This window comes from Canis aureus, chromosome 17 (assembly GCF_053574225.1).
Source record: "Canis aureus isolate CA01 chromosome 17, VMU_Caureus_v.1.0, whole genome shotgun sequence".
Classification (NCBI taxonomy): Eukaryota; Metazoa; Chordata; class Mammalia; order Carnivora; family Canidae; genus Canis; species Canis aureus.
Window position 1 is genome coordinate 14,980,500 of NC_135627.1, and position 13,116 is coordinate 14,993,615.

General features: G+C 37.7%; 1 protein-coding gene and 1 long non-coding RNA gene across 4 annotated transcripts in view; one reads left to right on the forward strand and one right to left on the reverse strand.

Annotated features, from left to right (window-relative positions):
* UGGT2 (UDP-glucose glycoprotein glucosyltransferase 2) overlaps positions 1-13,116 on the forward strand; it is a 184,242-nt gene that overhangs the window by 141,112 nt on the left and 30,014 nt on the right. For all 3 annotated transcript variants that reach the window (XM_077855168.1, XM_077855166.1, XM_077855167.1), the window contains exons 26-30: positions 1,344-1,423; positions 4,301-4,484; positions 10,121-10,279; positions 10,616-10,701; positions 11,947-12,031. In XM_077855168.1, coding sequence (XP_077711294.1) covers positions 1,344-1,423; positions 4,301-4,484; positions 10,121-10,279; positions 10,616-10,701; positions 11,947-12,031 — 594 coding nt within the window. The remainder of the gene's footprint in view (positions 1-1,343; positions 1,424-4,300; positions 4,485-10,120; positions 10,280-10,615; positions 10,702-11,946; positions 12,032-13,116) is intronic.
* LOC144287815 (uncharacterized) lies at positions 270-7,422 on the reverse strand. Its single transcript, XR_013355568.1, has 2 exons — positions 5,280-7,422; positions 270-4,738 (listed from the first exon to the last, which is right to left on the reverse strand). It is a non-coding gene; the product is annotated as an uncharacterized LOC144287815 (long non-coding RNA).

The following is a 13,116-nucleotide window of genomic DNA, read 5'->3' on the forward strand; positions in this document are numbered from 1 at the left end:
TGGAAGATGTAAGGGGTTGGCTGGGCAGTGTGTCTGCCAGGGAAATTTCAACCTGCAATTTCTCTAAAATTAGTTTGCCCTACCAAATCGTACTGGAAAAGGGGATTGTAGATACCTCTTACTATTTGGACAAATAATTTTGAAAAGTCTTTGCCATTTTACTTATTTAGTGTATAACCAGGCAAACAATTCCATAGTTGGTTTACTTGCCCCCATCCTTTCTTTTAACATTTGTACACCTTTAAATTTGAACATCTTGAGACACACTATTTAAATTATTCTTAATCTAAATAGGAATTATACCTGTAAGGAGTGGAGCTAGTATGATACATTTTAGTGTACAAATACCCTGTTTTTACAGTCATTCAGAAAAAAAAAAAACATTGCTTACTTCTGAAGTTTTTATGTAAAGATAGAATTTAGGAATAAGAAATATGAGATTATAGAGAAATATAAAATATGGGATTGGATCCCAGTTTTCATGATTGGAAATAATATGCTTTCTTTCTGAGCACCTCAGCACTTTACACAACTTAGTATTTCTTACTATAAAGAAAATTTATTCTACAAAATAATTTATTAGAAGAAGTAGATAATGTCTCATTTAACACTTGGAAAAAACAGTGGCTTAGCAACCTCCAATGTAGCAAATAATGAGGAATGATAGAATGGGAGTCAGAACTCTTAAATCCTTTGTTCTAATTCCTCCTTAAGCCTGCATCCTTTCTGTTCCACACGCCTATTTTTTCCCTTCTCTCTTTATGTAAGCTATGTCCTTTGTTGTCTAAAATCTCTCGAATCTGCACTGCCTTGCCTTTATAGAGATAGAGACCACCAAAATTAATAATTCTATGTCATCTGCCCCAGGAAAACATAAAGAGAGCATTTCATCCATACATAGCCAGGAACTTCCTACATCTCTACCATTTGGGTATAATTCAGAATGGACAGGGTAACCTCACCATTGTTGCTCTGAAACCACCACATTGTGTTTGCATGTCATGGTTCTAGCAATTACTTTACTTGTTCTTCAATGCTAAGGGAATTTGGATACCATGAAGGAAAGTCACATTAGGCAAATGGGAAGCAGCATAATCCTAAAGCAATGAAATTAGCTATTTGGATTAAAATCTGACCTCTACCATGACTTATGGTGTGATCTTGGGCAAATTATTCCATCTCTCTGCGTCTCAGCTCTGAAGGTGGCTACCACTGAAGGCTGTAGTGAGGATCATGTGAGAAAATGCCATGTGTGAACACAGGTGCCTGGTACATAGTAAGTGCCTAATAAATGTGATGGTAAGGTTGCTTAATATCAAATACAGGAATTTTTTTTCTAATAGGTACTTGGCAAGATTATCAACATGAAGATAAAGTTGTTCATGAACTGTAGGGGTAAGCTTTCAGAAGCCCCTTTAAAGAGGTGAGTCTAAGTGAACATAATTTCATTTCAAAAGGTTTATAAATGCTAAGACCAAAAAAACATAGGACCGTAATTACTGGGTCTGAGTTCTTCTTTATAAGATGCTTAATTGAAATAGACCAGAAGATCAAAGATAATGTATTATTAACCTTAATTGATATAAAATTAAAATAACCTAACCAGTAGAATTGATCTAGCCTAATTGCAGAATTTACCTGGATTTATGTTTGTTCATGAGTATTTTTGAAAATGTGATATAGAAATCTAAAAGAGGGAAATAAAGTTGAATTAAACCATTTTTGGTTTAAGCTGTATATTTTTAGTACTTCAGAGTTGAATTATCAAAATGATCTTTATGATACCATCTCATTATTTGGGAATATTGAGATGTAATTAGTGTAGGATAATCTTTCAATAATACAGAAAGTATTTGCATACAGATACTCTACATTAATACTATTCTGTGGAAATAAAGTCTCTCAAGTGGGGACAGAAACTACCCTTCCTCTTCTTTCAGGATCAGAATCGCTGTCATTTTGAGCCACTCGTACCGATAGGGATATACAGTATCCTTCAGGTGTCACAGGGCAGAAAAAAGGCTTGTTAATGTGCTTTTCTTTGTATAGTGTAATTATATAGCTCCAAAAGAATATATGCAAACATAAGACAGAAGAGTTACATTCAGTTAATCCCTTGTTTACTTATTAAATTGTATTTGTTATAAATTGATAAACATACCAGAGATTATTGCCTTGAGCAGATAGTTTAAACCTGGCAAATATTTTTAATATTTGGAAAGCAATAAAGTGGGAAATGTGGAGAATTTAGATGAAAGTTTAGGGTATATTCATTCCTTTCCTGAGACTCTTGTCCTTATATCTCATTCACATTATTTTCATACTTCTCATTTATCTTGTGTATTTATAAATACACATCCTTCTAAATTTGATCAAAAGCTCACATTGTATTTTAGCTACTAATCAAAAGGTCAGCTCCATGGGTAGAGAATCTTTATTCATTACAAGTAGACATCTTCTCCTGAGTATCTCTATAAAGCGTTGGGTTATATAATAAAGAATAGGAATATTGAACATAAGCGTAATCAGGAAGGAGAGAACTTGACACCCTCCAGGGTGAAATGACCCTTAATGTACCAGACAGATGCTTTGAGTGCTTGATGATGCTGCACAGCACAAAGTCTGTGATCCTGGTATGGGACTGGGGGCTCAGGCCAGTATTTACACCATAGCATATATCAGGCGAACAAGAGAACACATTGGCCCTTTACTTGTGGAGTACTGCCCCATCCATCCTTCTCAGAGGTGGCGGAGGCTATGGGCAGTTTCCTCCTGCACCACTCCTCTCCTGTGTCCCAGCCTCCCCATGGGACAGCCCTAGCGGGAGCTGGCCACCCTCCTACTAAGTCCTCCTGTCCTGTTTGAGCCCATACTTTCCCACTCATCCTGAGCCTGCCTTTGTCAAGTAGTCCCTCTGTTTCGGGTCTTTAACCTCTCTGCCAGCCCTTATCTCTGTCCTGAGAGTTTTACTCAAAAAGAAATAAACTGGTCTCTTAATTTCCTTTCCACTGGAGCCCAGACGTTCTCTCCTCTTCTGTATTCTTGCTCTTCTTAGCATCTTCACAGAATGGTCATATCCCAGTTCATCTCTCATTCACTGCACCTCCCCCTGCAGCCTGCCCTTAACTTCCTCTGTGCTGCCACATTGTTCTTACTGAGTCACAAAGACATAGCTGTTGGCAGCATCCTTGGAATACTTCTTTCTTAATGACATTTCCACCGCATGGACAGTACTGAGTATTGGTTTTGTACCTTCTTGGCGGCTGTGTTCTCTCCTGTGCTGCCTCTTCATCACTCTGCCTGCCTGCAGGAGGCAACTTTGGGCGTGGCTGCCTGTGATCACTGCCTCCTGGGATTCCTCTACTTTGTAGATCCTCCCCCAGGCCTAGGCTGCACCTAGTGGTTTGTTTCCCACCGAAAGCTTGGGGGCAGTTGTAATCGAATGTCCCTCCTGCAGCTACTACGTTATCAGACTGTGACTTCTGTCTCCAGGCATCCTCCAGCTCTTACTCTTGTGTGCTTCTGTGACCTAGTGTGCTGGAGGGGCCCTTGTGGCAAGGAATTGAGGGCAGTGTGCGGCCAGCTGCCAGTTAGCAGCTGCAGTCCATTTTCATTTCCCACCGCCCTAGAGAGAACTGCACGAGCCTAGACATGGGCCTCTCCCAGGGCAGCCTGAGGAGGGCTGCAGCGCAGCTGGCACGGTAACTGCTGTCTCCAAATACTGAAATTCCCTATTCTTCATAATAAAACTAATTCCTCACTGGGGGAAAAGGAAAAAATACACTAAAACTTGTAGGTACTGCTAAAATTCTATAAATAAGCAACTGTTTTCAACTCAGTACTTTTTGTTTTAAACTGAACTCTTACCAGAATTTTAAGTTGCCTGAATTTAATTGCTTTCTGGTTATCATTTCTCTTCATATGATTAGCGGTGCTAAGATGCAATAAAATGGCTGAAAAATGGACCATGGTTAAATCTAAAGAAGGATCAGTGAGCAAATACAAATCATAAACTAGCAGAACCTACACAAATCTGTATATATTAAAGCCATTCTAATCATATTCATTAAGAAATAACAAGGATGTATAATATATATAATCTTATAATAGATGATAATGTAAACAAAATAGTTGTCTACCATTTATAAGCATTAAGTCTTCTGCAATATAGTGTTTTTGTTTTTTTAACTTGAGACTTTTTGGTCATGTTTTTAAGCCATTTTCAGTTTTTAAATATTTTAAACAGACAAAATCTCAATTTTGGTCACAGTATGTATGTTTGTTTATGTTCTGTTGACAGCTTTTATCGTTTTGTTCTGGAACCAGAATTGGTGTTAGCAGCTGATGGCATTACTGGGCCCGTAGCAAAATTCTCAGACATCCCTGAAGCGCCCCTTCTCACCCTCAACATGATTACTCCTGAAGGCTGGTTGGTTGAAACAGTGTACAGCAACTGTGACCTTGATAATATTCATCTCAAGGACGTAAGTGGTTGTGTAAGGTTCTGTCCAGAAAGAGGAGCAGGGTGTAAACTCTTACCAGCCCCTGTAATTGTAGCAAGAGAGGGATCGTGCTGGGGCTGCTCCCAGAATTTTCTTCCTTATGATTCTAGGTCCCGAGCCAGTCTTTCCTTTGATTTCTGAGTTTTCCTAAGTTCCAGTTCAGCTTTTTGAGTTTCCAGGTTCCTAGATGCTCCCACCTACTTTGTTGCTTCAGCCCCTCGTTCACAGGCGCTCCTCTAAGGTGAATAATATAGAAAATACCTCGGTAACTTAGGATGACACCATGACTTACTTGTTTCTCCCCTCAGGTTTTGTTTTCACTCTGAAAGGCACAGTTTCATCTGAAACTCTGTTTTGCCCCACAGCTCATGGCCCGAGAAAGCAACCCCAACAGGTAGAAAGCAAGAGACAATGCTCACTCAAAGCTGCAGGCTAGGTATGCTGCTCTCCCTACTTGCCCCTAATCCACTTCTCTTCATCCCCTTCTCTTCATCCCCATCTCCCCTCTCCTCCATCTCCCCTCCACCCCACCCCCATTCCATCCCCATCTCCCCTACACCCTCACTGCCATTCCCATCCCCACCCCCACATCTTCTCCATTCCACCCCATCCCTACCCACTCCATCCCTATACCCAAACCCCTCCACCCCCACCCTCCTTTCACCCCACCCCTCCTCCACCTGCTCCCCCTTCCATCCCCACCCCCACTCCACTCCCACCTCCCCTCCACCCTCTCCACCCCCACTCCCTTCCATTCCCACCCCCTCCCATCCCCACCTGTTGATCCTCCTTCACCTTCACCTCCTGCCTGCTGCATTCAGCCTGCCCAAAAAAGGAGAGGAGACTGTTAAAATATACTGAGTCTTTCAAAACACTGTGTTCAGAAACCACAAAAATCAGAAGCATTTTAGAAGAGCTTCCTTAGAGAACAGGTATCCAGAAAAGGGAGCAAACCCCTCCTCCTCAATGTCTTCCTTTTGCCTGGTTCCTCTTTGTTCTGACCTGTTTCCAGCTCTGAATGTGACAGCTTCTCAAAGCTATTGCCTTGACCTAGGCACAGACAGTTTACTGCTGATTATTTGGTGAAGATTGTTCATCAAATATGTTTCTCACCTTAACTTTGTCTAAAGATTTTCCTTCCAGGCAGGTTTCTTCAAATCCACTCTTGAGTAGATCCTGTGGTCTCTTATCACTTCCCTGGAACTCACCCACTGAGGCTGCCAGTTTAGACACCCAGAAAAGGCCCTAACTGAGCCTTAGCCATCACCAGAAACCAGCCCTTCACATCTAGGGAAGGAATGGAAAGGCAGCAAAATAATACAATCCAGGAGGGAAAATTCAGAAATGAACTTGGCAAAAAGTAGAAAATAGTCCCCTTTTCTCTGTGATCAAGGGTCTACTGGATTCCTCATTCAGAGAATTCAGTGACCTATACCAATGAGATAAATTTACAGACTCTGACCAAAATGTAAGAAGCATGTGGTGGGAGAACTAACACAGCTTAGAAAAGATGTAAATTGAATCTGTGGTAAAAATTTCACCAGCTATTAACTAATGGAGATTAACTATTATCGTGAGTAGCAGGTACATCAGTGTCTTTTTAGAAGCTGTTTATGTATTTATTTAAATAATCACACCCAGCTTGGGCCTGGAGCCCACAATCCCGAGAGCAAGAGTTGCATGCTCTACCAACTGAGCCAGCCAGGTACCCCTAGATGCTATTTAATGAACAGTAGTTCTATTTATTTGAGAAGACTAAAGGGAATTTTTTCTGTTTTCATAGATTATATGAATACACAGAAGGAAATTATAAATTCTCCAGCTGTAAAAGTTAACTACTTCTAAGGCTCTTCTCTTCCACTACATTCTGTACATAGAATATTACTGGCAACAATCCTAGAAGAATATGAAATAACAAAGTAGAGACACTTGCTGGAGTAGAAGGAAGGATTTGTAGGTAAAAAGGAAAGTGCACACTGGCAAAAATGAGGCTGGTAAAGAGAGATTTGTGACACACACTGGCTCAGCGTACTCCTTGCCGTGTCTAATCCCTGGATATTACATAAAGACCTAAAACATTTTGAGAAAAACCCTCCTTCACCACAACTTTGTTCACGTGGTTTATGGCACAGCCAGCATTATTGCCAGTACTACAAGATTTTTTCCTTTGGTGCCTGCAGTTCTTGGTCAAATACATTGAAGAATGAGGAGGCAAACCAGACAGTGGTGGGCAGCAAAGCAAGGTTTATTGAGTGATAGTAAAGCAAGGCTTATTTAGAGATAGTACAAGGCTCCCAAAGAGGGAGGAGAGCTGAAAGGGTTGCCCCTGGAGTTTCTAAGTCTAGGGATTTTTATGGCCTTGTTGGCAGGCTGTTTTAATCTGATTAACCCTTCGTGCAGACTGTCATCCAGTCAGGTTTTTCATCTACCTATCGCATGGGGAAGGGTGGAGGGCTCCTTCCAGGGTGGGTATAAAAACCTTTTAAGGGGTGTTTCCTCTTAGGAGGGGCCCTTGTCCCTGCCTGCCTGCCTTCCAACTATCCTTCATCATCATAATTAAGGGTGACAGAAGTGGTTTATAGGAAAGCTTAGACAGAAGCAGTCCCTTTTACCTGGAGTTGAGAAGTGGTTCTTCTCAGAACTTGTTATTAGGACTGCATCCAGAGACTATTCAGTTGTGTTCAGTTACAGCCTTTATCTGAAAGGTATCAGAACACCTGAAACAGTAGTGGATGTTTGTTTACCAGGAAAGAGGAAGTGAGGAAGAAAAGTTTGCTGAAGGACAATAGGATGTGGCTATGCCAGAGAAAAATTCACAGGAAAATGTACTAGCTGCTTCTGAAATAGCAATACGGTAGACCCTTGAACATGAGGGTCAGCACACGTTGAAAATCCACTTGTAACTTTTGACACCTCCCCCCCCCCCCCCCGCAACACTTAACTACTGATAGCCTACTGTTGACAAGAAGCCTTACGGGTAACATAAGCAGGGACTCCTTGGTGGTTCAGTTGTTGAGCATCTGCCTTCCGCTCAGGGGCATGATGCTGGAATCCTGGGATTGAGTCCCACATCGGGCTCCCTGCATGGAGCCTGTTTCTCCCTCTGCCTGTGTCTCTGCCTCTCTCTCTGTGCCTCTCATGAATAAATAAATAAAATCTTAAAAAAAAAAAAAAAACCATAAGCAGTCAGTCAATACAATTCTATGTTACATTCATTATATATTGTACTCTTAATAAATTAATTTTTTAATTCCTAAGTAAGCTGGAGAAGAGAAAATGTGATAAAAGTCATAAAGGAGAGAAAATACATTTATTAAACTCCACATATAAGTGGGCCCACGCAGTTCAAACGCAAGTTGTTCAAGGGTCAGCTGTAATTTAAACACCTGTTACCAATGCAATTGTTAAAGAATTCCTATTTTACTACCATAGATAATTGTCAATAAACCCAAGTGATAATCTTTATAATTAAGCTTATACTTATTTTATTTTATTTTTTTAAGATTTTATTTATCCACTCATGAGAGACACAGAGAGAGGGAGAGAAACAGAGACACAGGCAGAGGGAAAAGCAGGCGCCATGCAAGGAGCCCAATGCGGAACTCGATCCCTGGACCCCAGGATGATGCCCCGGGCCAAAGACAGGTGCCAAACCACTGAGCCGCCCAGGGATCCCAGCTTATACTTCTTTTAAAGGAAGGGGTTAACTTCCTTACTATTTAGCCACAGAACAATACAATAAACGCTTCTATTAATAATATTAATATGCACCCAAAGTTATATTTGAAAGATATTAAAATCGTGTCTCATATCAACAGTTAATACTTAGAAGCAGATAAGTAAATATATAAAGGAGCTGTCACAAAATATCACAAATTCCTATCCTTGCAAAAACAAACCCTGATAAGAACAAATTTAACTTAAATTACCTTTATGAAATTATTAATGAACTTCAAATATTCACTAGAAAGAACTCTTTGAAAAATAAATTGGCTACTTTTGGTGTTGTGGTTTAAGTAAGTCCACAGGATTGTTGTCTGCTATATGACTATAGGGACAAGAGAAAGTTTTACATTAGTATGAAATAAAGGTATTATTAGTCACAACATGATTGAACATATTTGGACTCTGCCCTGATATCTGATTCATAGAGAAAAACATTTAAGCTTCATGACTATTGTGGAGTTCAGTTCCCATGTCTATAAAATAAAGGAATTGAACTTAGAGAAGGTCTACAATTTTTTTCTGACTTACAATATTCTCACATTGAGACTGTGTCATGTGAAAGTTCCATCCACACATGGTGCTGTGAGGACTGGGGACACAATTAGTGAAGTATATGAAGTTCATTGCTACACTAGTAATAGCTCAGCAACTGACTCAGAATCCAAATAATGTCGAAACAAACACTATTTCCCATTCTTAAGAACTAGACTCAGAAATGCTGTAGACAAGTAGTATTATTTCTGTGGATTACAAAGAAAAGCAGCTATACAATAGAAAATATTTTCAAATATTTTGTATCCTAAACCCATTTAAAAAGTGTCAGAAGCTTATAATGAAATAAGATATAGATAGCATAGCTATCTTATCTGCTCAACAAAATTACCAAACTATGTAAGTATCACTTACCATTTGATTTATTCTTGTGTTTATGTTTTTCAGTGTTATCCCTACAATATTTATTATAACATTTGCAATAGAGGAAAACCTGGAAACAATTGGACTGTCTAGCCATTTAGAAGGATGTTTGTAGAAATAGACATGTTCATAGAAAACTATATATATATATATATATATATATATATATATATATATTTTAGAAAACTATATTTAATGAAAATGCAGGTTATACTTTTTTGTTTTTAAGACTCTATTTGTCAGCACAAGCAGAGGGAGTGGCAGGCAGAGGGAGAAGCAGACTCTCTGCTGAGCAAGGAGCCTGATGACAGGACTTGATACCAGGACCCTGGTATCATGACCTGAGTCAAAGGCAGAGGCTTAACCAACTGAGCCACCCAAGCATCCTTACTGGATACACTTTCTTAGAAAAAAATGTATGGAAAAGATAAAGAGAAATCAGTGTTGGTATGTATTAGGAATGTTTAGTCTGTAGGTGATTTCTATTTTTTTCTCTTTTCCATTTGCTAAATTTTTTGGTGAATGTATGTTGAGTGCAAAACAATGAAACATTAGTTTTTTTTTTTTTAATAACAAGAAAGGTGATGAATGATATGATAAGTTGACGGTCTTGCCAGATCCAAAGGAGCTAGCTCTAGGTCAACAGCCAGTGGAGCAGATTCTTTGAGGAGTTTCCCATCTCACTCGGCCTTGAAGAGATCTTCAAATACTACAATTTTATGACCTCTTGCTTGCTTGTGATACTCGTGCATATATCATGAAGTTAGAGTAGAGCTGATGTCATGGGAAAGGAAAAAAAAACTCATCATGAGTTTTGGTCTTTAAGAAATTGATTCAACTATTAAGTCACTCAAAAAAGACAGACTTGAAGTTGCCCCCACAATACATGGGCTAATATTAAGATAATTATGTTTATTTATTACAGAATTTGTGTTATGAGAGTTACTAATACCAAACACAATGACATTTTCCCATAGATTGAGAGAACTGTTACAGCAGAATATGAACTAGAATATCTACTACTTGAAGGACATTGCTTTGATACAATGACAGAACAACCTCCTCGAGGTCTGCAGTTTACACTAGGCACAAAAAATAATCCTGTTGTGGTTGATACAATAGTAATGGCCAATCTCGTAAGTATTAGAAATACTTTATCAGTTGTATTTCATTACATGTTTTGGTAAAATCCTCTTAAGTATTCCTAATAATAAAGCAAAATAGATTTTATCCTGCTATTGCTGAACAGCTCCCAGAAAACAAAGTTGAATCCTTAAATAAGGTAATTAACTAAAACAAAAATGAAGGGAATCATACTTTCATGATGTATTATTCAGGTTATTGCAAAACTTCCTCTTTGGAATTCATTTAGAGTTTACTCACTCTGGTTAGTAAACACCCTCGTATTATCTTTTTTGAACAATTGGATGTTTAGTCCTATAACTATAATCATATTTTTCTCATCCTAAAAGGGATATTTTCAATTAAAAGCAAACCCAGGTGCTTGGATACTGAAATTACGCCAAGGAAAATCTGAAGATATTTATAAAATAGTTGGGTGAGTTATATTTATCAAATAATTGGGTGAGTTATATAAACCACTTTTAAATTTTTATGTGTAAATTAAGTTTTCAGTGTTTTGGGTGAGAAATGAAAGAGTGATTTATTTTTCCTCTACAAAAATTTAATTTTTATATTTAGAATTCCCAGAAAAATAGAATGTGTCCTTTTAAAGAGTGGGAGTTTGTTTTAGATCTTGTGTGAGTCTAGCTACAGTGTGTGTGACCTGGCTCTACCCTGCTCTTGTTGGACAGTGGATTCAGTGGCTAAAATTACTGATGCCCTTGAGCAACATTTATGATTGAAAAGTCTTGAAAATTTTAAGAAATTTGACACTAGTATATAAGTTAGAACCATCTCTATTTCATAGTGGTAATTGTTGGGCATGGCTGTGCCTTCTGCTTTGGTTTAGCCACCTCAGCTGGGGAATTGGGAGAAAGAGGGAGTGTTAGCATAGTTCCATAATCCCTCAGATTTTCATTTTAGGAAAGTCTTCAGGTGCGTGCTATGAATTTGACTAGACTCAGAATATCTATTAATTTGACCTCTGACCCCTCTTTGACAATTCAACTTTATTGTAAATGTTTTTAACAGTATTCTATGTATTTTTCTATACATAAAATGGTATCAAAAATTATTGGTCAAAGCTGTCATATTTGACCTGTTTATACAGTTTTGAAAATTAGACAATGAGATACATTATGTATAACAAAATAGAAACATTCAAGTCATGCAGGTGACCATCATAGACACATTTTCAGTCTTACAGGTTTAACAACACACTTCAAATTTTGGTATTTGAAAATGGCTGCTGGATATTGAAAAGCTGTTGGACATAGAATTTCTTCAATTGTGATATATAACAACTTATTTTAAAGTCTCGAAAACATTTCATATTTTAATTGTCACTGTAATATATCAAAGACCTATGATAGATTCGGCTTTTGTGATAATCTTGATAGATAGCAAAGATAAGCAATAATTCAATCTTGCTCAGTGATTAGGCAATATTGAATTTAGTGAGTTGCTTTTGTGCAGTTTTAATTTGTATTAAGTTAAAATTGGATAATTTTGAAAATTGTATATTATAGCATATCTTGACTATAGAAACAGCAAATATATATACACAGTGATGTTATGCTTACGTTTATTGCAAATGAATTTATTCTGTTATTTATACCATCATAATTGCATGTCTTTTCTGTAATTGATTATAAACATTTACATGTTTTTCTGCTTTTAGGCATGAAGAAACTGACTCTGAACCAGACCTGGAAGATGTCATTGTTGTGATAAACAGCTTCAAGAGCAAAATACTGGAAGTACAAGTGTGTGAGGCAGAAACTCTTGTTGTTTGTTCTTAGTATTAAGAATTATCTTTTTTGTCCTTAGCTGATTAATTTTATTTTACAACTCATTTTGCAGTTTTACTACCTAAAATATTTTATTGGAACTCTGACATAAAAGAAAGAAGAGGATTAAGTTCATGAAGAGAAGGAACAACTTTTGTTAAGTTAGGATATGTCTGTTATATCTACTGTATCCATAGCCAGATAATGTTACAAATTAGGCTCAAGAGATGAGATCAGGAACACAGATTGAAAGTTAGCCCTGAAAAGAAAAAATGATGCTTCTTTACTTTACCAAAAAGAAAAAAAGAAATAAAAGAGAAAGAAAAGGAGATTTTAATGATGGTAGATTTACTTCTTTGGATGAACTTAGCACTTACCTACTTAAAACTAGTAAAAATGTTAGGTAAATGTTTTTGAAACATCTTAAAAGTAATGAGGATCTGACAGTAACAAAATAATAAGGATAACAAGGAAATACAAAACCAAAATTAAAGGGAAAATAAGAGCCTAGTGAAGTAAGCAAGCACAGAAGCTTCTCTTGTCCTGAGAATATTTGTCCATCCTGATACACCTGAACTATCATTTTGATTTAACTTGCAGGGTGATGGGGACAGAAAGTAAAACCCTGGACCCATATAAAGTGGGTAATCTGTTAGAAGACCCTCTCTGCAATAAGCTGGCTATAGCTTCAGGGTAAGGATGAACCCTAGTAAATTATTCTACACAGTCTTTTAGCCCAAATTTTTATCGTGCAAGTAGTCCAGGAAACCCTGAGCTTTGATTTTGCACTGAACTAGTTCCAAATTGATGAGATTGTACAGGCATTTGGCAGAAACATCTATATATCTCTGGAGTAAGATTACTGTATCCAAATACATAGAGAAAACCGCAGAAACAACAGAAAGCAGACACAGAAACACTCTCTATATTAGAATTATTGACCAGACTCTGAAACAACTGTGCTTACAATATTTAAAGAAATAAAAGATAAGTTTGAAAATAATTGCAGGGAACAGAAAACTATAGAAGTGTATATCTGATTTTTTTTTAAAGTAGAACTT